This window comes from Urocitellus parryii, chromosome 9, assembly GCF_045843805.1.
Source record: "Urocitellus parryii isolate mUroPar1 chromosome 9, mUroPar1.hap1, whole genome shotgun sequence".
Taxonomy (NCBI): Eukaryota; Metazoa; Chordata; class Mammalia; order Rodentia; family Sciuridae; genus Urocitellus; species Urocitellus parryii.
Window position 1 is genome coordinate 33,321,268 of NC_135539.1, and position 27,909 is coordinate 33,349,176.

Below are 27,909 nucleotides of genomic sequence, written 5' to 3' on the forward strand. Positions count from 1 at the left end.
CAAGGAAACAGAAGTGTTCCCTAGGAGAAATCATGACTTGATACCATAGAATGTTAATCTCACACATTTACATAGTACTTTGTACTTTACAAAGGACTCTCATTTGTATCATCTAATGTAATATTGGCAATCTGCAAGGCATGTTTTCATCTCATTTTATAGAAGAGGCAATTGAGGTTTAGAGGAGAGTTAAGGGATTGTCCAAAGGTCATACAACTGGTAAATGGCAAAGCCAGAACTCAAATGCAGGTTTTCCTATCCAAGTCCTGGGCTCTTCCTATTATTCTTCCAGAAGCATTTGCTCTGACATAGAGGAAAGAATTCTTTAATCTGGAATTTTCAAACTATGTTCCCTGGAGTTGCAGAGTTCCGCGTCCATGTTTTAGGGTCCCTGAGAGAAATGGGGATGGTGGGTAGCTCCTGGAAGGTACTCTTAGACATCAGTCTATAGTCTACTATTTGGGCCCTTTCTTAACCTTGGTAGTTCTCTGTTTATTTTATATATTACAAGTTTCCATAAGAATCTGGGGGGAAGAAAAGATTTGTGTGGGGGTGAACTGAACACTGGTACCTTTAAAAAGAGGCTTTCAAAACTATTGCTTTAATGCCAAAATATGTAGTTTTGTTGTTGTTGATGTTGTTTGCTGGCCTCCTCTTCCTCCTCCTCCTCCTCCTCCTCCCCCCCTCCCCCTTCTCCTTCTTCTTTTTAACCAGGATTGGACCCAGGCAGGGCACTTAACCTCTGAGCTACATCTTCAGCCCTATCTATCTATCTATCTATCTATCTATCTATCTATCTATCTATCTTTCTATCTACTTTATTTATTTAACCATCTATCTATCTATCTGTTTATTTATTTAGAGATAGGGTCTTGCTAAATTGCTGGAGTTGGACTCGAATTTACCTCAATCTCCCAGTCTCTGGGATTACGGCATGAGCCACCCTGACCAGCTCAAAACGTGCAGTTCTAATGGGAGGTCTTCATGCACTTAGAAGCAAGTTAGCAGCCAGGCCCAGTGGTGCACGCCTGTAAGCCCAGAGACAGGAGGACTGCAAGCTCAATGTCAGCCTCAGCAACTTAGCGAGGCTCTAAGCAATTTAGCGAGACCCTGTCTCTAAATAAAATATAAAATGGCTGGGGATGTGGCTCAGTGGTTATGTGCTCAGTGGTTAAGTGTCTCTGGGTTCAATCCCAGTACAAAAAAAAAAAAAAATTTTTCCCTTAAACTAGCTGGGAAAGCCCAAAGAAAAGTAGCAATCACTTGTTCCGTAATGATTGCATGCTGGGCATTTGAAGTCCATTGATAGTCCCACTTCATTCTCAAAGTGAAATTTCCAGTAGGCAGGAATCAACTGTTAGTCATTTTACACATAAGAGAGACCTGGAGAGGCTGGGTGATGGGTGATGGGTCCCACACTAAGTGAATGGCAGAGCTAGGATGTGTACCCAGATCTGTCTCATGAACAAACCCCAACGCTTCATCTCCCTAGACGTGAAGGACTACCCTGAGGGCTGGGTAAAAGAGGCCTTGTTTCCAAACTTCATCTGTGACAGATCTGGGTTTGGCCAACCAGTCTGCTAAGGGCTTGAATTCCAAATGTTGGACCTAACGAGCCCTCCAGGTGTCACAATCCACAGACTCCAGGCACGTCAAGGCCCAGAAATGGGCATTCCGACGAACACCACATCTATTCTCGCCTTTGCGGCTCACACTGAGCAGGAGAAACTGGAGTTAAGGCGCCCACTTCAACGAGCGGGTAGATCCAGAAGTCCCTTAAAAGGCATTAGAAACAACTCAGTCCAGGAAACACAGGGGAACAGGATCCACCCGGACGTGCCAGAGAGGACACTGCGTGGCAAGTTCTTTTTCCGGGCCGGCAGTAACCGCTTCCGGGGCGGTGGCAAGTGAGGCGGAAGTGTAGTTGCCTCAAGGCCACTGTCTCTGGGCGGGCCGTGGGAGGCTCCAGAGGTGGGGGCCGGGCCGGGATGGCAGCATCGGCGGCCGGTGCTGGGGCCGGGGCTTGGGCGGCCCAAGAGAAGCAGTTCCCGCCGGCGCTGCTGAGTTTCTTCATTTACAATCCGCGCTTTGGGCCGCGCGAGGGAGAGGTACGCGGAGGGACTGCGCGCGGGCGTCCGCCGGTGGCCGAGGAGGCCTCGGGGGCGGAAGGGCAGCCGGCCGGCCGGCGTCGGTGCCCTGGAGCCGCGGGGTGTGCCCGGGAGGCGGCCCCCGTGGTTCTACGGTCCTCGGTCCTCGAGCTGCCCTGGCTGAGCCTGCTGTGGGGCCAAGTGTGCGGCAGGGAGCTGACAGCGGAGGCAGGGTCAGCTGCGTTGCCGGGTCGGGGTCTGGCTGCTGAATGAAGGTCCGCCAGGTTAACCACTCCACGCAGGCTGTCTTTTCGCTTTGCATCAGTTATGGGGAATAAAAATGGAACTTGTCTTTATTATTGGAAGTATCCGAGAAGAACTGTGGAACCCGAGTGGTGGGCAGTAGCTTTAAGAGATTGCAAGCTTGGAGGACCCTCGGAAAGTTTTTTTTTTTTTTTTTTTTTTTTTAATCAAATTAGTAAATAAGACGCCAGGAGCTTTTGTTTGTTCTTAGGTGAGGATGCTGGCTGGCTTCCTCAAAAGATGTCCAGAGCTTTGTTTTGTGGTCAGCAAATCACAGTCCTTGTTAAAGCTGTCAGTCCAAATGCCGTTGAACCAGCTGGATTTAATTTTTGAGAGCTGTATTCCTGGGCACTTGCGCACACACTTGCTTTTTACAAGCGCTGGTGTTACAACTCATCCCACGGAAAGAAATCCAGAAATCATTGCAGTTATCTAGGACTGCTTGAGATGAAACGTGTTTTAGTGAATATCGCAGTGGCCAAAAATTTCAGACGAATGGGCGGTATTTACACAATGTCTGATGAGATAATTCCTGTTTTTCCAAAAAGTGTCTTTGGTTTTGTCCTTAGAGCTATTATAGGAGAGGTCATTGTTAAACTTAGCACTTTCAATAGCTAAGATGAAGAAAAGCGTATGTTGATGTTGTGCTTCTGTTTCTTCATACTTTAGGAGGAAAATAAAATTTTGTTTTATCATCCAAATGAAGTAGAAAAGAATGAAAAAATTAGAAATGTTGGGTTATGCGAAGCTATTGTACAATTTACAAGGTAATGCCTTTAAATGTGCCTTTGTAGAGCTCAATGAATTCTTAAAACTTATGGTGGAGAGTTTTTCCAACATGTTATTTTAATTTTTTTAGGACCTTTAGTCCGTCAAAACCTGCAAAATCTTTACATACACAGAAGAATAGACAGTTCTTCAATGAACCAGAAGAAAATTTCTGGATGGTCATGGTATTTATACATAAGTATCTTTTTTTTTAATTAAAAAAATTTTAAGATGGACCTTTATTTTATTTTATATTTGGTGTTGAGAATCGAACCCAGTGCCTCATGCGTACTAGGCAAGCACTCTACCACTGAGCCACAACCCCTAACCCCTATACATAAGTGTTTTTTTCTGAGTTAGTATGGTATGGGTATTCTTTACCATTAGGAATTTAGGAATGTTCTCTCACTATTACATCAAAGTAAAATTTCAGTAAAACTGGTTGACATTTTAAAGCCAAATTTCTGTTCAGTGTGTTTGTTCTTGGGGCAGTTTTAAGAAATTATGTTTCTGGGGGTGTGACATGTGTAAATTATTTTTTTCTGTGGTGCTGGGAATGAACCCGGGGTTTTGATATGCTAGGCAAATGCTCTCCCACTAACCTACATCCCTAGCCCTAAATTTTTAAAAGTAAGGCAGAATTTAAAACATACATAATCAATTCATTGTATAATTTCAGTTTATCAAACATTGTAGGTTGTTCGGAATCCTATAATTGAAAAACAAAGTAAAGATGGAAAACCAATTGTTGAATACCAAGAGGAAGAACTTTTGGTAATGTGTCATTTTTTTTAATTTCATATTTTTTAGGAAAAAATTTATTATTGAATATGTTGAATGACTTATATTTTCTCAAGGTACATAGAAAAGTTTCGTGTTTAGTGTGTATATTAGTACAGTTTTTTAAAAACATATGTATCCTGTATCACTAATAATTTTCTTATGATCATCTGTATTGTGAAGCCTTCCTACAATTTGAATTTAACCACCTCGCATTTTCTACACACAAGTATTATAGGACCTAGTTTATAATTATTATACTGTTTTGCCAAGAGTTACTCCATCTTTGCTGTGCACAAAAGACAGTTTTTTCCCTTGAATTGAGATTTGTTCTGTTTTCTTGTTTGTAGGACAAGGTCTATAGTTCAGTGCTACAACAGTGCTATAGCATGTACAAGGTAAGTGTGACTTCTTTTTGAATTGAGAGTCTGTCCAGTTCATCCTGTTACAAGCTTAGGGATTGTTTAAAAAGAATTCTTTAGGTGCTACAAAATGGCTGTGTAGCTGTTTTGGGGGATAAAATAATATGGCCTTTGAAACAGGTGGTAAGGTTTATGCAGACATTTATTCTATCTAACATTAAACCCCCTTCTCTGTTCCTAGTCCTGTAGGACTAAATCCTCATTAGGGAACAAATGAGTCCATCTTCTCAAGTAACATAAAGACTGCAGATATTTTGATAATTTAAAAATCTTGGTAATGTTATTTATGTAAATTGAAACTTGAGCCCAGGAGTTGGAGACTAGCTTGATAACATAATGGGATCCTATCTCAAAAAAGAAAAAAGAAAAAGAAAACTTCTAGAACAATTAAGTGGTTTCATAAAAATGAGTAACACTTAACGGTGTATTTATTGTAACTAATAACTCAAGCTTTCTCCTGTGAATGTTTTCTATGTTTATAAGGAAGTATGGGGGGATTAATGAACTGAATTAATTAAAAGGAAAAGAAGAACTTGTTGCATTGGGAAACTGATGGGCATTGGAAATTGATTTTTTTTTTCCACAATGTCTTACACTATTAGCTTTTTAATGGGACATTTTTGAAAGCCATGGAAGATGGAGGTGTCAAGCTCTTAAAAGAAAGATTAGAGAAATTCTTCCATCGGGTAAGTATTTCAAATTTTATTTATAATTTTAGTAGTATTTAGACAGTTCAGAGAGTTCGGGAGGTTGAGTTAGGACGATTACAGGTTTGAGACCAGCCTCAGCAACTTAGTGAGACCTTGTTTCAAAATAAAGAGGGTTAGGAATATAGATTAATGATGGAGCATCTCTGGGTTCAATCACCGGTACCAAAAAGAAACATAGATGCAAACAAGTTTTTTATTTTGTTTTTATAAAAACCCTGGAACTTGAAGATGTCAAAGAGCTTAAGAGGTACTGTGGCAAAACCAGAGCAGTGAGGGACTCCTCAGGCCCACACTGGAGTAGAGCATCCTGTCCCTGTTCAAGGCTCCTGGAAGCATCTGGGAGACACCTTTGGGCTTTGCCCTTGTTCTACCTGCATCCATCTGTGCAGACTTACTCAAAAGCAATCATAGTATGTGGTAGCTTGGTCAATTAGCAAAAGGTAAGCAGTTACTAGAGTTGCATGTTATGGATTGGTTCTGTTCCTTAAAAAGGCATAATCTATATTGGCTCAAGGAAAAAATTTGTGACTATGATACAGACTCTGTCACGTTAGTGGTTTTTAGTATAACTTGTCCCAAATGAGAATGGCCCTAAATAGTTGCCATTCTTTTTCATTGCACATTGCATTTTGCAAATCTCACCCCTACTTTTGTCAAATCCAGTTTTATGTTAAAGGAATAATTCTGTATTTTCTCCCTATAATACCTCTTATACTTTTTTAACTTTGTCTCAGACATTTTTGATACTTTTTTGTGGGTTTTTGTTTTGTTTTTATGAATTACTTTTCTTTATTTCTTCTCTTTAATGACCATAATAATCATTCTCATACTGTCTCCTGGTTCCTGTTTTTGTCCTTACTACTCTGGTTGATGGGACATCCTTCAAAGTGTCACTGTCCAAACATGGTATAATAATATCCTAATGAGTAATGACTTAATCTGAGGAGCACTAATATGAGAATTTAAATATTTTAAAGGGATAAAATAGTAACTAGTTAGGTTCAATATTTTAAAATTGCTACTGATTTCAATTCTACCTATTTGTTGTTTTTGAAATTGTACTCTTTGTCAATATGTAACTATACCATAAATGTTCATGTAACATAAGATTATTAGTTTCAGTTGTCAGAGTACTACATTAAATGCACTATTGTTTTATACCTTATTTTTTCCCACAGTATTTGCAAACTCTACATTTACAGTCATGTGACCTACTTGACATATTTGGTGGAATCAGCTTCTTCCCATTGGATAAAATGACTTATTTGAAAATCCAGTCCTTTATTAACAGAATGGAGGAAAGCCTGAACATAGTTAAATACACTGCGTTTCTCTATAATGATCAGCTCATCTGGTAGGTATAACCTAACTTAAGACTTGGCATGTGAGAGGAGGAAGTCAGAGTAATAAACACAGCTGTGACTAAATCAGTAGCAGGTTGTCAAACAGGAACCAACAACAGGGGAATGGATAGAGAGCTTCCTTATAGAGGATGTCATTAGTAAACAGGAATTATTTAAAACAAAACTAAGATTGTAACAAAATTACCAAGTGGGGGAGTTTAGAACCAACTCCATACTAGGTAGAGAAAATATCCCCATCTTCAAAGCAGTGATAAAGTAAATGTGAAATGCATCATTTTTCATGCTTTCTTGTAAAGAAGCTGATTCTTTAAAATATCCAAGATAGCTGGACTGGGCGGCACACACCAGTAATCCCAGTGGCTCAGGAGGCTGAGGCAGGAGGATCATGAGTTCAAAGCCAGCCTCAGCAAAATCGAGGTGCTAAGCAACTCAGTGAGACCCTATCTCCAAATAAAATACAAAATATGGCTGGGTATGTGGCTTAGTGATTGAGTGCCCCTGTGTTCAATCCCCAGTACCTCCCCCCTCCAAAAAAAGAAAAAAAAAAATCCAAGATGACTATAAACTAGGAGATCACCCATTGTCCAGCTATGTTTGTATCCTATAGTGGGAACAAAAAAATCATTTTGTTGAAGAAAATGTCAGTGTTCAAGAAGAAAAAGTAATATTAAATGTTGTCATTTAAGACTAATTTCTGGGGAACCCACGTGAATGAGCCTGTGACTGTGGGATGGATATACCCCAAAGAGTAATGTGGCAGCCCTGCCTGTCACCTGTGTACCAGCCTGGCTGAGATTTGTCCCTGATAACCCATTAGGGAGCATCTGGCCAGTATTCCAATAGTAGCCCCTCTGGGGCCCTCAATTTTTATGTTTGCGTTTACTGTAACCCACATTTTTAAATTGGGGGGGGTGGTTGTATTTTAACATGAGAAACTGAAGAGAAGCCCATTCCCTGTCCTGTCAGAATTCTGTATCTATGTTCAGAAGAGAAACAGGATAATCTACAGAAATTTGAATCCATAAAGTAACGGTTTAGTGGATTTCCCTGTGGACTTGTCTTCTGCCTCCAGATGAAAATCTATCCACTTTTCAATTTAACAAATTGCTTATCAGGCAACTTTATGCTGTGTTAACTGACGCTGCTCTAGTTACTTTCTGTGATGCTAATGCTGTGTTAGCAAAATAAAACTTACAAGGTAGAAAGATAGTAGTGCTTTTACAGCAGCAGTTCTGTGGAGGGAGTGGCCCCTCCACAGGTGAAAATTAGAGGTGCTGGGAGGGTTAACAGCCATCATTGGTAGTAGGAGATACAGAGACAGTGGTCCAGGGCCACCTCTGTACTGTCAGAAGACAGTAGCTCAGATTCTGATCTCGTACCCCACAAGCCCTGATAACACATGCAAACCATGGGAGTGAGGAAGGGAAAGGCCCAGAGCCAACTTGTTCTGGGAGACCCTGGATCCAGAGCAACCAACAGGATTGGGCTCTGGAAGCCTGCATTCCCACAGCTACCTGTTGCCCAGCTTCAAGGGATCCTCTTGGCATCATCAGATTGTGAAGGGCATCCCCTGGAGTCAAATAGCACCAGCTCTGTGGTCCATCCAGTATGCAGGCAGGGAAAAGTTGGTCCCAGGAGGTAACAACAAGGAGCTTTAAGAAAATGGCTGGTATATTTAAATACCAAGAAAGAATTTATGCCTCAGGAGCACAGTATGTATTTACTCTTATTACTTCCTTTATTTTTTTTTAACTTGTGCATCTGAAGCACATGACTGTGGCATGACGCACAATAGGTACTCAGTAAATCTTGATGGTCAGTTCAAAGCAAGTAATGAGTAAAAAAAAAATCTCAGGTTCTGTTTGTACGACGCATTTAATGAATGTGTTTGGTTTTTGTAGCAGGCATTGCCTGGGTTAGATATTTATTATTGTTGGATGGGAGGGGTTAGTTTATTTTCTTATTCAGATTTTGACCAATTTTTAGAGAAAAATTTCTTTTTAGTTCATTGATTTACTTCTGAGGAATTAGCAAATTTATGAGTAAATGTCTTAGATATTTATTTTTAAGTATTTTTTTTAATTATAGATGGTCACACAACACCTGTATTTTATTTTTTTACCTTTATGTGGTGCTGAGGATCAAACCCAGTGCTTCACAAGTGCAACAACCCCAGCCCTAGATATTTCTAAGTTATTCAAAGTTGACCATATTCTTTGCTCCTGGTAGATTATTTTATATTCAATATTATGATAGTAGCACAATCAATATTTTAGAATAAACTAACAGGAAAGGTTCTGCATTTAATGATAGCCACCTCATACTTGGTAGTGCTTCTGCAAAAAGAAGTTCTTAATAGCTTGATATCTCCATCAGAGACAAGGGGTATACACGTGGAAGTCCCTTTAGCATTGAAGTTGAATTGGCACAAAGTTACCCACAAAATAAGAATAATAATCAGTCTTGACAAAGTAATAGTGTCACATTGGCACACAAGTGAATCAGTTGAGATTTAAGCTAAAGAAACATTTTTGGGGTTTTTGTGTTTTTTTAATATAGGGCCTTGCTTCTCTTACCCAGGCTGGCCTCAGATTTTGTGTTCAAGGCTCCTGCTCCCTCAGTCTCCTGAGTAGCTGGGACCACAGGCACAACACCACATCCATCTTAGGTGTTATGTTTTGTTTTTTAAGAAGAAAAAATCATTACGTTAAGTAACTATTTGAGAGACTTAGAGAACATCCTCTGAGTTTGAGTGGGCTATTTTCCTATTTGATGTGAATCATTGATCGAACGGGGATTATTTGGGCCTGTCAGTGCAGGGTTTCATTTGTTTCACATATTATTTGTGCTTAAGAAGGGGCTCTTCTGTTCATTGTAAACTTTTTGTTTTGAAGTCCTTAAAGATTCACATGCAGTTGTAAGAAATTTTTCCCAGTGGTAATGTCTTACCTAGTTAACTATATTATGATGTATTATTTCTGTAGGGGAGAGGGCCAGGGCACAGGAGGCAGATACTGGGGAGAGCTCACCATGGTTACCTTGTGAGGAGGAGGGCCTTTCCACAGGCACTGAGGAAGCACTGGCTTGGGATTCTGTTGCTTTGCACAGCTGGCTATAGCCTCACTCCTACTTCTCTCTCGATTTCCTAAAACCAACACTGAAGTGTGGTGGGTCTAGCAGGTCTTAAGTAAAATAATAAAAAGAAAGCCCTGAGCACAGTGCATACAGTTAGCAGCTCACACTGCTGTCTTCCCTTTCCTCTTATAGTTTGTTTTCTACCCAAGTGTCCTCTGATCGAGGACAGTACTGAATATGATGCAGGTCACATGTAAACTTTACATTTTCTAGTAGTCATATTGAAGTAGAAAGAGACTAGTGAGATTAATTTTAGTAAAATATATTCTTTAGCCTAATACATCTAAAATATTATATCAGTATGTAAACAGTATTTTTAAATTAATGAGCTGACAATTTTGTGCTAAGTTTAAAATCCAGTATGTATTTTGTACTGTTTTTGGCCAACTGCATCTCAGATGCTAATGATCAGATGTGTCCATTAGCTCCTGCTACTGGAAATGCGGCTCTTAAAAGATAGTTACCCACACATTAATTCCTTATGTACTGTCTTTTCTTACCATCACTTGAGTTCCCTAGTAATGCTTACTACCTCTCAACAGGACGGTAACACCCAGAACCTGTTGTTTTGTTTTCCTCTTCTTCCCTTATTTCAATTATTTCTACAAAAGAAAAAAGTTGGTAACTTTCCATGTTTGATTTAGAAATTATCTACCTGAGTGGCTGTGTGAGACTCCGTAAAATTCCTTCTATTTAGACTTTCTAGTTTCTTAATGCTTTTTCTACAGCTCCTTATTCCTACCTCATTTGAAATTAAAGCTTATTTCTTTCTTTTCCTTTTTCTACATTGAGATCCAGAGAATTAAAATCCAGATGTATTTCTGCAACCTAGGATCAAGTTCCCTGTGTACAGCATGCCAGTATTTTCAGAATGTGGTGTTACTGTATAGGCCAGGAAGCTAAGGAACCCCTGCTGCTAGAATGCAGCAGTGTGCTTGTTAAGGCCCCCTAAATAATCCTTCTTGGAATTCAGCCTGAGACTCAATCTTCCCTTGAGATTTTAGATGCCTATGAATTACAGAACTGCATTGCAGTAGCCTTAAGCAGGTTAGGGTGTAGTGCTTGTGCCAGCTCATGTCTAACTCACTCCCCACCTGAACTGCCCAGTTAAGGGCAGCCACCTTCTTAAAAAGGAAGGAAAGGTAAACTTTATCATAGAGCATAGAAAAAAACAGAAGACCAATCCCAAACTTAACACAGTGCTTTCTGATGTTTCAGGAGTGGATTAGAACAAGATGACATGAGAATTTTATACAAATACCTCACCACCTCTCTGTTTCCCAGGCACATCGAACCTGAGGTATGGTTGGGCTCTGTAGATACACACATGCATACACTTTTGGACAGGGGTAGGGGGTTGAGTAATATGGTGTGTGGGGCATTTCTTGCTGTGTTTTATTTTATTTGTGATGCAGTGATACTTATTGTGTATCACTTAGTAGCACAGAAACCCATGTGTGTCAGTTTTTCTCCAGTTTGTTTCATCCAAATGCAATAGTAAAGGTGTGTTCTTAAGAGTAAAGAGTGGGTTTTAGGTGAGGTCCAGGGAACCATGAAAATAGCAGGGATCCATGACCAACTCTGGTCAGTCTTACAATCTCTTCCATCTACAAATGTGAGATCTGATAGTGAGTAGATGGTATGTTACCTGCCTGGCTTTCCCACTCTGGTACTTAATTTCCCTATTTTCTGTATAGAACTTTAAATTATACCAGAGGCTGGGGCTGGGGCTCAGTGGTAGAGCACTTGCCTCACACATGTAAGACACTGGGTTCGATCCTCAGCACCATGTTTAAAAAAAAAAAAAAAATGAATAAATAAAGATATTGTGTCTATCTGCAGCTAAAAAAATTTTTTTTATAAATAAGTAAATAATACCAGTGTTCTCCCCAAAGTACCCTTTCCTAGTTCTAATTAGGTTGGAAGTAAAAAGTGTTCACAGAGCATAAAGTCATCATTTTTGCTCAGGAGCATGCATAGACCCACGTCGATTGCAGGCTCTCCCTCTTCTTCTCCCTCTCCATCCTTCTCTAATGTCCCTTCTCTCTTAAGGGCTTGATTATGGAAATAACAAAAAAATCTTCTTTAATAAGAAATTGAAAGAAGGGTTTTTAAGAAGGATCTCCTCCTGGCCTTAGCTTCTTTCCAGATGGGTTGAGGACAGTAGCTGATGGTTCTGGGGTACTTCCTGTACACAGCCATGGTTCCCAATGCCCAACATGCCTGCAAGATTTCATGATACCATGACAGCAGTCCCAAGAGTTAAGTATGCTGTCCCATCCCACAGATGAGGCAATCCAGGGTCCCCCAGCAAAGACTTGACCTCAAAGTCTTCCAAATCCTGAAGCACCTACTTGTGAGCACACCCCTTAAGGCCACAGTGCTGTGCCACCACAGACAACTGATATCTTTGTACAGCTTAAGAGAGAGACAAAATAGGAAGCCACAGTACACAGTATGGTAGCGTGACATGGGCATATGAAGCCTGTCTTTCAGTGCAAACTAAATGAATGAGAATTGGTCTGTGCTTTTTCACCATTGGGCTCGTAATGTGTTTTGGGTCTTCTGAAGTTCTGTGTTAAAGCTTTGTATAAACCAGAAGAGCATCAAGCATTTTTAACAGAAGTATCAAGTTTTCACAAACATGACTATTGTGTTTGGATTGTTTCATTTCCTATGTGTGTTGAAATGGTATACTTTCAGCAATTAACTAGGGATATGTGACAAATACAAATCTTAGAAGAGACATGGTGTCATGGCTGAAAGTAGAGACTTTGACACTGGACAGGCCTGGTCATAATGTCTGCCCCTACCACTCATTGTGTTGGTGCAATTCTCCAAACTTCAGTTTCTAATCTAGGAAGTGGGAAGAGGACATTCCCCACAGGGTAGTGTGTGATTTCCCAATTTATGTCACATGGGAAATTTTAGTTGTTTTTTGTTTGTTGTTTGTTTTTAATAAGGAGCTAAATTAGTGTGTGGAATTTGGGGTATGGTATGATGACAGGCATGGTTAAAATCAGTTCTTTATGAATGTCTGTAATCTTCTACCCTTTTTTTTTTTTTTTTTTTTGGTGGGGAGGAATATGGAAAATTGATACAAAGTACCTGGAACCAACTAGCAGATGGGAATGTTATTTGTCAAAGCTTTGAAAGTTAAAAAAAAAAAAATCTAATCAGTCATTTTTGAACTTTAAATGTGTTTGCAGTTGGCAGGAAGGGATTCTCCAATAAGAGCAGAAATGCCAGGAAATCTTCAACATTATGGAAGGTAGGATCTTTGTTCTTTGATTTACAATATTGGGTTTCATTAGCTTTCCTGGTAAAGGGGAAATGATGAACACTGAATTACCTTTGTGCTATTTTATTGGTGATGATCAACAGAGGAAATTCTTTTGTTTCCAATTAATTTAAACTATAAATTTTATCATATTCTGATTTCATGTTTTCTGTATAGCATCTAGTTGCAAAAATATTGATGTGTATTTCTATATTCCTGTTTATAATTTACCTCATTGAGTTGAGTCATCTCTGTGCTTACTTTTAAGATTTCTTACTGGACCCTTGAACCTTAATGATCCAGAAGCAAAATGCAGATTCCCCAAAATTTTTGTAAATACAGATGACACTTATGAAGAGCTCCATTTAATTGTTTATAAGGTAACAACTGTTTTTCCCTCCAGTGTTACAGATTAATACTAAAGTAAATCTTTCTTGCATGTGTACTTGAGTACGTATGCAAACCTCTTAAATGTTTTTTGGAAAAATTGTTGGTAGTTCTAATTATTGTAAAACTCAAAATGGGTGCTCTTCTGGATTAGTGTGTTTTCAGCTCTTTTTAAACAATTTTGCTATTAGTGAAAGAATAGCTTGCTAAGGTGGTGCTTCTCAAATATTTGAAGTCCCGTGTACTCACAAACCAAAGGCTGTCAGGGTGGTGCCACCTGTCAGTTAAATGCCCCCTGGCTATGGTCACACCTCAGTGAAATCTGCTTTTGCTCTGATTCTCAAAGCTGAGGACTTGTTATTATATAAGGATAGTATTTTTGTTTTTGTTAGGATACTCTTTTATAAGGATATGTACATTAGGTTGAGTTTTCTTTTTTTGTTGTTTTGTTTTTGTTTTTCTTGCCTGTTGCCCAAGTTGGTCTTGAATTCCTTGGCTCAAGCAATCTTCCCACTTCAGCCTCCTGAGTAGGTGGGTCTACTGGCACATACCTACACACCCAACTGGTTTTCTTTTTATTTAAAGACAGTTTTTGGTGTAAAGAAGACAACCCAAGTATATGTATTGATCTTCTTTCCCACCCCAAAACTACAATGAACTAGTTTTAATTCATAAAGACCTAGACATGATGCCCCAAGAGAACAGGAAGGGAATCTCATAACTAGAAGATGGAAAGGAAATGTAAGAGCGGTGACTGAGAGGAGAGTGGAAAAATCTCTGAGCCAGGGAGTGAGAGGAGACAGGAGCCCAGAGAAATTCTTAACTCGGAACAGAGGTAGTCACCTGAGGGCCAGTGGGAACTCAGTGTAGGAAGAAGGGGAATAAGGAAGGTGTTGTCTCAACTAGTCAGTGCCCCATACCACCCCACCACCACTTCTTGTTCTTACACACAGGCCTACAGCTGAGCACCTGTCCCTGGGTGAAGATTGAGGGTTTGTGTAAAAGATAATAAATAATTGAGAGAGACCTTGAGTAGTTAGTGTGGGTCTCAGCATCTGAGAGTCAGGTCCACTCATTGTGACTTCATCTGCCCAGCATAACTGCTTCTCTATCCTCACCCCGTGTGGAACTTCCATGCATAGGCAGCTTTCTGGTTCCTCATTCTTAAACATGAATAAAAAATAAAACTACAGGCACCCAAAGAAAAAACAAGAATTCTAGGAATACCCAGGAACTTTTAAAAATCAGTAGCCACTAATTGGAGAAGTTGTACCTACAGAATTGAAGCAAAATGATATAAAAGAGTTCGGGTTATATTGAACTCGGGTTAATTAAAAATATTTTAAAATATTTTAAGCCAGGCAATGTTCTGCATGCCTATAATCTCAGCAACTCAGGAAACTGAAGCAGGATCATGCGTTCAGAGCCAGCCTAGGCAAGAGAGACCCTGTCTCAAAAAAAAAAAAAATTGTTTTATTATGGTAAAATATATATGTACTATAAAATTTTCTGTTTTAGCCTTTGTGTGTGAGGGACTTAATCCAGGATGGCTCTACCACTGAGCTATACACCTCTACCTCCAGTCCTTTTTTAAAATTTTTATTTTAAGACAGTCTCACTAAGTTGCTGAGACTGGCCTTGAATTTGTGATTGCTAGTATGATAGGCATGTGCCACCCCACCTGACTATTTCAGCCATTTTTAAGTGGACAATTCAGTAGAATTAAATGTATTCAGAGTGTTGTGCAGCCATCCAAAACTACTTCATAACTTTTAACTGAAACTCTGTACCCATTAAGCAAAACTCTTTCCCCAGTCCTGAAAATATGATTTTAGACATGTGACATTCATTAGCAGGGTAAAGATAAGTTGGCCTGCTCCAGAATATAGATTAAAAGGACAGTAGGTAAAAATCATGGAAGGAAAGGTGAGAAGAAAGGATTAATTCAGGAATTTAGGAAACAAGTAGAATAATCATATAAGAAAATGCCTATCTGAAGAGGAACATAATTTTCTAAAGTGTAAAGATTCTCTGAATGTCTGCCATAATGAATGGAAAAGACTCACACCTATACAACATTGGGCAACTTTAGAAATATAAAGAGAAGATTTTGAAAGCTTCCAGAAGGAAAATTTAGTCATCTGCAAAACTAGCACCATTAGTTTTCTAGCTAAGCCCAGATGTTGGGTTACAATGTTACATTTAAAGTTCTGAGAGAAAATAGTTTTCAGTGTAGACATCTTGGACAAGCCAAATTATCAATCACAGGTGACACAGAAGAAAAGGTCTCATCCCTTCATCCTTTCAGAATGTTGCATGGAGCCAACCCTCATCAGAGTTAAGTGGGTAAACCAGGACAGGGAGCACCTTGGAATCCAAACCACTGGTTCTGACCCAGGAGAGTAATAAAGGGAAGTCTCAAGATGACAGAGCTCTTAAGTTTGCCAGCATCTAACACCTCAGAGGTATCCATAATGGAGCAATAGGAAGAACCACTCTTGGTTTTCAGGGCCTCTAAAATATAAATATTTTTTGTTTGTGAAATGGTATTTTATTTTATATTTTTTAGCTGTAGATGCATATAATACCTTTGTTTTATTTATTTATATTTTTTATGTAGTACTGAGGATTGAACCCAGTACCTCATGGGTGCTAGGCTAGCACTCTGCTGCTGAGATACAAATCCCAGTCCCTAAAATGGTATTGTGAAGCAGTTAAATGTGATGAACTGCCAGGGAAATGGAAGTTCCAGAGAAAACATATAAAAAGACGTGTTCCTGAAATGAGGCATGATTTATAGCAGTAGCTAGAGGAAGGAATTGGTCCATTGTCTGTCAAGCTAAAATTCTTCTGCTTCTGCTTTGAATGTTCAGACACAATGCCTTTAAACTCTCAGGCTGGTCCAATATTAGTCCTTATCTTTGTTCCTTTTTCTTTTTCTTTTTTTTTTTTTTTTTTTTGTACTGGGGATTAAACTCAGGAGTGCTCTACTATTGAGCTACATCCCCAGCCTTTTCAGTTTTTATTTTAAGTCAGGGTCTCACTAGGTTTCCTAGGCTGGCCTTGAACTTGGGGCCCTCTGGCCTTAGGCTCCTGGGTACCTAGAACTATAGCTGTGTACCGCCATACCCAGCCTTATCTTTTTATAAGCAGCTTTATTGAGGTATAATTCATATACCATAAAATTCATGCACTTAAAATGGTCATTGGTCAATTCAGCAATTTCTCATTGCAAAGTTCATTGCCTTAAGGTTTGGCAGTTCCTAAGGACTAGAGGACCCAGAAAAGCCTTTATATTCACACTCATGGTCTGTTACAGTGTAAGGGAACATGTGAAGTCAGCTCAGGGAAGAACATGTAGCAAAGGCTGGAAGTCACCAGGCATGAGCACAAGTTGTCCTCTCCCAGTGGAGTCCTGCAGACAGCACAGCACCTACTTCTGTGGCACAGTTGTGTGAAGTGTGTGGAGTGATGCCCTCCAGGGAGTTCACCTGTACCTCCACGTCTGAATCAGGGATTGGCTACATAGACGCAGTTGGCTCCATATGGCTGACCTCATCTCCAGCCTGCAGGGGTCAGGATAATACTGCAGAGGCTGTGGTGATGAAGGATGTGGCCTGTAGTTTTCTTACGTCATAATAACTTTGTCTGGTTTTGCTATCAAGATGATGTTATCTTCATAGAATGAGGAGGTAAATGTTCCCTTCTCTCATTTTTGGGAAGATTTCCTGAAGAGTTGGTGTTAATTCTTTAAATATTTGGTAAATTCATAATACAGCCAACTGTACCAGGGCTTGCCTTTGTGAGAAATGTTAAAATACTGGTCTCTTCACTTGTTACTGGTCTGATTTTCTATTTCTTCTGGAGACAGTTTGGTAGTCTGTGTCTTTCAAGGAATTTGTCAGTTGCATTGAGTTTTTCCATTTGTGGGTGTGCAGTGGTTTCTAGTGGGATACGATGCCTTTGCTACTTTCTTTTCCAGTAAAGTCAGTAGTGATGTTTGTTTTTATTCCTGATTGTTGTCATTTGAGTCCCCACCCCATCCTCAATCTCCAGTCTAGCAAGAGATTTCAGTGTTGTTGATCATGCCAGAGAAACACTGTTTGGCTTCATTTATAGTCTCTTGTTGTCTGTTCTCCCCCCTGTGTGATTGACTTCTGCTCAGATCATCATTATCTTCCTTCATATTTGCTTCAAGTTCAGTTTTCTCTGTTTTCCAGGGTCTTAAGGTGGATGATTAGGTTATTGATTTGAGACTTTCTTCTTTATAACATTAGTTTAAAGTTTTGAAAGACTGTCATTGTTCATACTGGATTTTTTTTTAACACTGCATTGCTATGATAAATTTTAAATTTAAACATTTGGGTTATTTATTATCTTGTTTGTTGTAAATTGCTATTACTTGCCTAATGTCATAACTGCAATTATTTGCTGGAATGAAGTAAGATAAGATAACTTCAATTTATAGTCTTTTATTAATGGAAACTGTCAAGTACACATAGACTAGAATGATGAAACCCCAAGTACCTGTCACAGAGCTTAATCAATAAAAGGCTAATCTCTCATCTGTCCCATTTGTGTTGCATTTGTCTTATTTGCTAGAGCATTTATATCACCAGACCCTTTCACTTGTAAATAGCTCCCTTTGCATCCCTGACTGATGAGGCTATCTCCTGTAGCGTAACCATTAGACCATTGTCACACCTCACAAAACAGTCCTTCCTTAATATCCATTGTATCCAGATTGCTCCAGTCGCCGAAAAAGAATCTTTTTACAGTTGGTTTGTTCAAATCAAGATTTAAACAAGCTCGCTGCATTTTGTTATTACACGTAGCCTCCTTTTTGTGCCGTTTTATAATCTCTGGTTTGTTTTCTCCAGGCCATGAGTGCAGCTGTGTGCTTTATGATTGATGGTAGGTGCACACCTATGTCTGGTTTCAGCCTGACCACATAAGCTTTTTGTAATTTGCTATGTTCTGTTTTTAAGCAATAAATAATGTGCAGTAAAAAGCAACAGAGAGGCTATATTAAGGGCTGTTCCCCATCTGGGAACTCTTTTACTTGAGGGGCCCCTTCTTACCCTTCCCACTTGTCAACAATAGACCTGTGTATACACCTCTATACCTGCTGACTTGTGTGTTGGGGGTAGCAGTGGTTCCTGATTCAGAGGGACTTGGGGGTTAAATGAGGTAGGAATTTGAAAAGCATCAAGCAGCACGTTACAGAGTGCTGTCATATGTTAGATCCACCTGGGCAGCAGCTGATTGCCACCCCTCAGGGTGCATGTAAAGCCACTTTTCACAGTAAGACTGTCTTTGAATCTTTTTTATCTTAAATATAACTAATTTTAATTCTTTCTCTTTTGTTTGCGGGGGCGGGGGGTATCTGATCATCTGATTGTTTTATTTCCTAAATGTTTTGTTTATATTTAATTGATAGTAACGTTTTATTTGAATACTATTAAATATTGGAGGTAAAAAATAATATTGATCTGTTTAACACAAAGTATTGGTAACACTGAATGTTATTTTTTTAAAATTACTCACTAGCGTCCATACAGCTGACGTTGGATTTTTGCCGAAGACTGGACAGCATTGTTGGGCCCCAGCTTACAGTGCTGGCATCTGACATTTGTGAGCAGTTTAACATCAACAAAAGAATATCTGGGTTTGTACTTTGCTTCGTGTTTACTTACAAGCACTTAACTGATCATGGAAAAATAGGGTAGTTTTTAACTTAAGAATATTGACCGTGTTAATATTCCGGTATTTACTCCAAATGGAGTAATATGCCATCAGCCTGTCTGAAAGTTTCCCAGGGAACTGTGCTTGAGATCTTTGCCCTTTGATGATGATTAGGGCTTAGTCTTCTACTAACATGACCCTTCAGCTCTCCCCATTGGTGGCATGACCAGATGGGGTTAGGTGAGCTGTCTGTGTCTGCAGCCTTGGCCTTTAGAGTATCCCATGAGCATCCCCTTGCCCAGCCCAGATTGTTGCATCACCGTGGCAGCATTAGGCAGTGTGGCATAGCTTTGCATAGAGCAAAAGCAACTTTGCTTCTCCTGTGGAGATGCACAGTGAAGGTGGCCATGGTGCAAGCCGTTGGGCTCTGGTCCCAAGTCTGCCACATCAGGAAACTCGGGGTTTGACCCCCTCTTGTTTTGTAGAACACTGAAAAGTCATTGAACTTTTTCTGCTTCTCTGTTCTCATTATAAATTAGAACTATGATAAAGATAAAATGAGTAAATGGAAAGCACTTCGACATACGTGAGCCCTGTTTATCAGGATTTTCATCCCTTTAAGCAGTTACTAAAATGCTGTGAATTTATTTAACAGTGTTCTCAGCCTTCATCTGTTAGTGTCTTTGGCATTGATAAGCAGCAGCCTCTAGGGAGCTCAAAAAACTCAGGGTGAAAGTACTTTTAGATTTGGTACAAGTGCATGTGGCTTATTCACAGCTTACTTGGTTTTAGAGAACTAAGAATGGACAGCAAAAGATAAGGTCAAGAAATGAAAGTGCTGACCAACTCCCCTCCTAATAGTGCTGCCTGCTGATTTAATTTTTTGCCCATGAAACTGCCATGTATTCTTTCTTGAAGGAGGCAGGAGTAAGTGAAATCTGTTTTGGATCATACAAGTTAAGAAGTAGTAGATAGGTTGATAAAGTGTTTGTAGCATCATCCCCAAGCTCTCTGAGATTACTGGACTTGGTAACTGCTCTGCCTTTACTTTCTGTGGATTCATGAATTCCAACCAACTCGTCAACAGGTATCCAGGGTTGGAATTTGCTGTTGAGTACCTTTTTTGCAAGTATGGTTACCTGTCCTTTAAATTACACAGGAGAGAGAGCCTTGAATATTATTCTACCTCAGAAAGCAGTTTTCTCTGTGACATTTTATTATGAAAATCATAGTGAATACTTATCTACTCCCTGTTAGATTCTGTAGTTAATGTTTTCCTACACATATTTTATCACGCATCCCTCTATCCTAAAGGACAGGTTTTAAGAGAGCCACTGTACAGCATCACTAGCTCCCCCCAAAAATAGGGTACCTGGAAAACTGGATGGCAGAGTAAACATGGTACAATTTAGGTGCATAGACAAGAATTAGAATTCTAGACGTGTTGTTTTAGACCTTTTGATAGTTCTTGATGCATCTGAGATTTTATATATAAGAAGCTATTGTTTGCTAAACAACAGATATCAACTGGCTGAAGGTAAAAGCTTTGGGGTACAAAAGATAATGTGCTTTCCTTCCAAGAAATCCTTTTGACTCAGACCAAACCATCTTATATCCCTGACCTGGGCCCTCCCCTTTCTCCAAAATTCAAATCCTAGAGAAATTAGGTTGGCATGGTCAGGGGGAACTCCTGAGGAGAAAGGGCATTGTTGAGGATTTAGGAGGCAGGGAAGCCGGAGCAGGGAGCCATCCTAGACCCAGAGGCTAATTCCAGTATCTCTCTACCCACCTGTTCTCTCAGCCTCAGCCCTTGCTGCAAATGCCCAGAGGCTGTTCTCCAGCATCCTTTGTGGTGTGGAATGAGTCACGCACTGGAGCTGTTTGCTTCTTGCCAAAATGAGGTCCACCCCTTTAAAGACTGGCATGAAGCAAGGCTATTTGGTCTTGGATTTCTATCATTAGTGTTATACCTTGCTTTTCTCTACTTAAGGACTTATTATAATTCTTATACCTTCCCCCTTTTTTTAATGGTGCTAGGGATCAAACCAGTGCTTTTTGTGTGTGTGTTTTATTTGAGAGTAATTTATTAAGAAATATAAATACTGGAAATCTTACCTATTTTTTCTTCAGACTTTCTATACTCAACCCCATGTGTAAGCATAGTGATGCAAACACACCATGTTTTTACATGTGACTTTTTTTAAATTTTATATATGTAAGTTGTAGATGGACACAGTAGCTTGTACTTATTTATTTTTATGTGGTGCTAAGGAGAGAACCCAGTGCCTCACATGTGTGAGGCAAGTGCTCCATCACTGAGCTATAGCCCCAGCCCTACATGTAATTTTTTAAAAATATGTATTATGTCATAAATCTAGAACTTTAAAAAATATGTCATGGACATCATTTTAAATTAATAAATATGGATCTGTCTTGTTTCTGATGACATCATGGTATTAGATGCATTCTTGATTGGATAAACATTCTAAGTATTATAAAAAGAAGAATCTGGCACATCACATTTTTCTCTGAGGCTATCCTTAGAGTTCAGGGGCCAAAGGAATATGCAGTTAAAGAGTGGGGAGCTGTTGCCAGATTACTGGCCCATGGTGGTGCCATTCTGTACACTCCCCAGCTCCACCACCAACACCTATTCTTTGTACACTTTTCTTTTGACATTTTGGTAGGTGACACTGATGTCAGGCGTCTCTTTGTGGTTCATTGGCATTTCTGTGTCCTCTGCAAATTGCACTCTGGATTCTTTGAATCTTTCTATTGAAGGGTTTCTTTTTTTTTTCTTTTACATCAGTACCCTTAATATAATACCCTTTGGTCATGATATGTATTTTTTTCTTTAATTTTGATTTTGCTATTTTGCACAATTTATATGCATGGGGTTTGTATGTAATAAGTTTTTTCAATTCAGTTCTTTGGTATTCCATCTTTAATGTTATACTCTGAGCTTTCCACCCCAGTATAATAAAAATACAATCCCATTTTTACCTCTGGTACCATTATGGTTTTATTTTATGTATTTAAATCTTCAGTTCACCAAGAGTTTTTAAGAAATTGAGGCAGAGTTCTAACTTTAAAATTTTCCCCCAAATCGATAGTTTTCTGAGACTCTAGTTTCTGTTCCTTTCACATATCCCTGTTCATTTAGTTAATTTTAGTACTAAATCTGAAGAGGATGGGGAGGAGGAAGTACAAAGTTTTCAGAAAAGGAACTCTTTCCTGTGATCTGTTTTTGAAGGGGAGGTTGCTGGAGATGGGCTGCAGGGCCTAGTGCATGCTGGGCAAGCACTCTACCACTCATCCGTATCCCCAGCCCCAGTGGTCAGTTTTAGTATAGTTCTTTTTTGAGATTGAGTAGGCTCAGATTTGTAAAGAAGTGAAAAGTACGGCCATTAGCAGTAGGAGTCGATAATGATCAGATACAGGATTGGACACTGACAGAGGGAACAAATACAGGATTGAACACTGACAGAAGGGAAGAGAAGGGAAGGCTGGCCTAGCTAGAGCCAAGATGTGGTAATAGGGAAGGGGGAGGGGACGTCGTCCAGGAGGAGGTGTGTGCATATTTCTTGGATTCTTGGCGTACCTTCACTTCCTTATTACTTTGGAGAGGCCAGGGGAAAAGAACTTTATTAAGTTAACTCATAAATAAAGTCCAGTTTTCCTTTTCATGGTACCCAAATTTCTCAATTCAGCATTTTCTCTTGGCCTTCAGTTAGGTCAGATAAGTGAGGAACTCTCAGAGCCATATTTATCTAGAAATCGTGTATCTGGCAGTCTTAGCTGTTTAGAACACAGCCCACCACAACTTGAAACAGTGGTTATCTTTGTGCCTTCAGCTGTTGAAGCCCATAGGGGAAACTTTAAGCAGCTAGGTGCTCACTGGAGAAGTGCTGATTTCCTCCACTGTGTCACGGCACCCTTTCTGGGCATGCTTTTGAAGTTTGAGAATGTTTTCATACACCTGGTGCTTAAACATTCAACTCTGGCATCTCAGTAAAATTATTGCTATTTGTTCATGGGAGGTCTCCTCACATCTTCTCATGACACCTACCAGTCATAGTTACGGTCCTATTCAGTACCTAAGGACGTGGATACCAAAATCCCTGGATGTTCAAGACCCTTAAAAGGCACGGCATTGCAAGTAACCCATGCCTATCTTCCCATGTGCTGTAAATCATCTCTGGGTTACTTAGAACACAGTACAGTACAGTCCAGGTGCTGTGTAAATAGTCATCCTGCATTGTGTGGGGAATAATGACAACAAAATGTTCATACATGTTTAGTACAGGTACAGTTTTCCTCCAGTATTTTTGATTCATAGTTGAATCTGTGGGTATAGGATATACAGACAAAGGACTGATTGATTATATTGTGTTTTCAGCGTAGAACAGAAGAAAATGAGTGAAGATAAGGTTGACCAGGAGGTGTTTTTTTCTCATTGCTAAAAATGATGGGTCTATCAGAAAATAGGAAATCTTTCTTTAAAGTTAGTGCATACACAAACTGAGCTATAACCACTTAAAATGGACTCCCCCTCCCATGTGTTTTGAAGACATCATTGTGCTGTGGTTACTTTGTATACTGAACCTCAAAAGTCTTCATGAGGGCTGGGCTGTAGCTCAGTGGTAGAGCGCTTGCCTCACATGCTTGAGGTACTGGGTTCAATCCTCAGCACCACATAAAAAATAAGTAAATAAAATAAAGATATTGTGTCCACCTACAACTAAAAAAAATATTTTTAAAAAAAGTCTTCATGAAGAATTCTGTACTGTTTCGTTGCGTTTAGAGTTTCCTATATGGACATTGTTAACTATGTTTAGTATGTTCTCTTTTTAAGAAGGCATGAAACGTGTGATTTTGTGTTTGAAAAAAATGCTTTGATTTTTAGAAGGAATGTCTTAGCTCTTTGAAAAAGATACCAGGTAACTGTGGCTGCTGCTAATTCAAAACTGACACACTGTAAGGTCGTAAATTTGATCACTAATAAGATTGTACATTGAAAATTATTCTATTTTGAATGTGAGCAAGTTTCTCTTTTCCTTTTATTTAATAGTACATTGCAAGTAGCCATTTTTCTGTGTCTGTTTTTTATTATGTTTTATGGAGGATGGGGTAGAAAGAGTTGCATTTATTTAACCCTGTTTTACCTAGTTAAATAACGTTTTTAATATAAATTCCAACTTGGGGGTACAAAAGACAGAGTTTCAGTCCATTCTGAATGGACTAAAGAAAGAGTGTTTGGGGGTTAGACAAAACAGCCAGAACTTTAAGTTCAACTTAAGTTACTTGTGTATTGAGACAGCTAAATTGAAATTCTGTCCAAAAGTCTTAAATTTTTTATTTTTTCATCTAGTTTTTCATGTTATTTATTTTTCTTAGTTTTAGGGATCTATTAAAAACAAATTCTGGTTTTGTAAGAGATTTATTTTCATTTTCCTGGAAACTAAATCACCCACATTCTTTCTTTGCCTAGATGTAAAGTATTACAGTAGTAACCCACTTGTCCGGAGGTCGGATTTCCGGCACCCTCAGCCCTCCAGAACATGGCTGCTAACCCTGAAGTAAGCGGAGAAGGCTTCTGAGCCCCCAGTGGCAGGCTGTGCTCAGGCTCTCCCCAGAACCCAGGGTGTTCAAAAGGGCACAGTGAGATGGGAGGGGTGGGGAGGCACCTTGTGAGCTGTGTAGCCCAGTTGTCCCTATGGTTCCCTGAGAAAGACACAGGGACAAATGAGAAGTGATTGTGCAAAGAAGGAAAAATATATATCCCAATTAAAATTTTACTTCAGCAGGAAAAGCTAATACATTTTAAGCATGATTTCCATTGAGGAGGATAAAGAGCTTTGTTACAGTATTAAGCTTCAGTTGTGTGACTGGGTAATCCACATGGAGCGCCTCCTTCATTCCCCATCACTGTGGGATAAATGAGATGTTACTCTCCTGAGTCAGAGGTTGGCAAACTATTTCTGTAAAGGGCTAAATAGTAAGTATTTTAGATGTTGTGGGCTATATATGTTGCAACTACTCAACTATTATTTTAGCTTGAAAGTAGCATAGATAACACATAGATATTTGTATGGGCATTCAGTGTTCCAGTAAACTGTTATTTAGAAAAATGGCCAGATTTAGTTTCAGGCCTGTAGTTTGCTGACCCTTCCACTAGAAGATAAATAGCCTGTGTGGATTTCATTTGTATTTGTTAAAAAGTCAGCAATAACCAAGTGATTATCATTTATAAAGCACTATGATTTCATTTAGAAAATACTTCCAGTGTTTAAAAAAGAAACTTTAAATGGGCATAGTGGTGCACACCTATAATTTCAGTGACTTGGGAGACTGAGGTAGGAAGATCAAAAGTTCAAGTCCAGCCTCAGCAATTTAGTAAGACCCTCAGCAACTTAGTGAGACACTGTCTCGAAATAAAAAGGGCTGGAAATGCAGCTCCATGGTAAAGCACCCCTGTGTTCAGTCCCCAGTACCCTCCCCTGCGCCCCCCCCCCCCCACACACACACAAAAAAAAAAGGTAAACTTTAGGCCAAACATGATGGCACATGCCTGCAATCCCAGCTATATAAGAGAATGAGGTGGGAGGATCACAAGTTTAAGGCCAGCCTTAGCAACTTAGCAAGATAAAAAATAGAAATAAAACTTTTATTTTAGAAAATGGCTAGGGATGCAACTCGGAGGTAGAAACCTTTGTGAGGACCTGAGTTCAGTCCCCTGTACTTCAAATCAGTCAGTTAATAAGCTTCAGCTCTCTGGTAAATTCCATCATGCTTGATATCATATAAGTGATTACTGAGTGAAGAGTCTGTTACATGTTAACTAAGATTCTTGAATTAAAGACCGAGCCTTTGAAAATCCAGGCTTTTGCCATATGGTTTTTTAAATGTAGCTGTGTAGTTTGTATAATGTTCAGAATGTTACCCTCTTAATGACATGTTTTTACAGATCTGAAAAGGAACCACAGTTTAAGTTTATCTACTTCAACCATATGAATTTAGCAGAGAAAAGTACAATTCACATGAGGAAAACACCCAGTGTGTCACTTACGTCTGTTCATCCGGATTTGATGAAGATTCTAGGTGACATCAACAGTGATTTTACTAGGTAATCCTGACAACTTCTCAAATAGGTATCCCTTTGTTAAAGGATATTAAAGGAGTCATCTTCAAAACTGAGTAGCCCAAAGCCCCTTCATAGAGGCCAGGTCTGACCACCTTTATGGGTACCCCTTCTGAATGAGTCCATAAGCCCAGTCCATTCACATGGGCCTTCCTGAACTTCCTAAGTGACTATTTAGTGTCCAGTTTCTTGTTTTGAAATGTTTATTTTTTTCCCCACAATGTAGCTAAGTGTATAATAAAATAGTACATTCTGAAACTCTTGCCTTACAGAGCAGATGAAGATGAAGAAATCATCGTGAAAGCCATGAGTGATTATTGGGTTGTTGGGAAAAAGTCTGATCAGCGGGAGCTGTATGTTATTTTGAATCAAAAAAATGCAAACCTGATCGAAGTCAATGGTAAACTGAATTTGGTATTTGACCATAATTTTAATGCTACTGATATTTGGAAATTCTCTTCAGTGTATTAGGAAACATGGTATATAGAGCAAATGATGATCATTAAGATTACAGGCAGATTTCTCCATTTTCTGTTTCTGTGTCCTGTGACACAGCAAGCTTAATCGTGACTAAAAGGAAATTATTTTCTACAGTGCTAAAATAACCCATGCTTTACATATTGTGTGTAAAAATGTCTCTTTTTATCAAAAAGATGAAAACACATCTTTTATATGCAGAGCTGCTGGATTCATATGATAGTCTCAGCTGTCTCCACCCATAGGCAGGATGAGAATTCTCCACCTTGCAACCAGAGTAGTTGGTCTGGTCCTTTGTGCTGAATGAGTCAGCAGCTGGTCTGTGGGGTTCTGACAGCTGCTGTCCTGGAGAAAGGGCAGTGTCCCCTTCACTAGCCTCTCTGCTATTCTGCCTTACACCTGGAGCTGGGGCAAGCAGCAGTGTAGGTGGGGGGAAACACCCCAGTACAAACTACCAGGAAAGTTAGATGCAAGGTTTTTAAAAATATATCTTTTAAGGCCTATGAAATTTTTCTTCTATACTAATACCTGTATTCATTGTGTATTAAAAACATCAGTTAGTACAAGCCTGACTTAAAATGGGAATTCAGTAAAGATCATGATACCTCTGTGGAGCCCTTGATCTACAATTCAAGGTTGCAACCAGAGTATTTGTGTTGTTGCATCAGATTCTGAAATTGACTGTATCTTGGATGTTGTAACCCCAACCTGTGGGTGTCTCAGGTACTGTTTGCCCTGGGTTTAAGCTTTTTCAGGCCCAGAGAAGCAGTGTTTCAGTATATTGGGAAGTATTGAAGTCTCATGGGTTTGTTAGGTGTGGAGTCTGTTCCCTTTTTCTTAGTTTATTACTTTTTGTTTGGGCTTCTGGAATTTAAAGTCAAAATTAATGCAGACATTTATTTATTCCCAGTTTTATTCCACAAGAATTTAAGGCACTAACACATAGCATACAACATTTTAAGTAAGAACCCCTATTCCTTATGCACTGTTTTCTGTTCTTTTTGCAGAAGAGGTAAAGAAACTTTGTGCCACGCAGTTCAACAACATCTTCTTCTTGGATTGACTGATAATGGCTCACGGAAAGCATCTTTTAAGAAACTCAGCAAACACTTTGTTTACCATTGCAAGTTATTGGTCATATTATTGACTGAATTAATGACAATAGTAAAGCAATACTTGCTTTGAAGAAACAAATTTCTACTCAGTCTGATGATCCCCTGAGGTTTTTAGATTTTAAATATTTATGCGGAATTACTTAAAGGTAGTTGGCTATATCTCTATCATTCCATTCTTTTGACATGTGAATATTTTACTGGAAAATAAGACTAATAAATTGTTAAAGTTTTTAAAATTCTGGTTTTGCGCTGAGG

At 39.3% G+C, this 27,909-nt stretch overlaps 1 protein-coding gene across 1 annotated transcript; it reads left to right on the forward strand.

Annotated features, from left to right (window-relative positions):
• The first annotated feature begins 1,932 nt into the window (after positions 1–1,932).
• Positions 1,933–27,878, forward strand: Ccz1 (CCZ1 vacuolar protein trafficking and biogenesis associated). The gene is made up of 15 exons (XM_077802521.1): positions 1,933–2,108; positions 3,060–3,157; positions 3,250–3,343; positions 3,855–3,932; positions 4,289–4,336; positions 4,963–5,046; positions 6,249–6,424; positions 10,788–10,869; positions 12,779–12,840; positions 13,118–13,229; positions 18,117–18,150; positions 18,787–18,904; positions 25,889–26,047; positions 26,335–26,462; positions 27,547–27,878. The coding sequence occupies exons 1-15, from the start codon at positions 1,989–1,991 to the stop codon at positions 27,600–27,602; spliced, it is 1,449 nt and encodes a 482-aa protein (XP_077658647.1). The 5' UTR covers positions 1,933–1,988; the 3' UTR covers positions 27,603–27,878.
• The last annotated feature ends 31 nt before the right edge of the window (positions 27,879–27,909 follow it).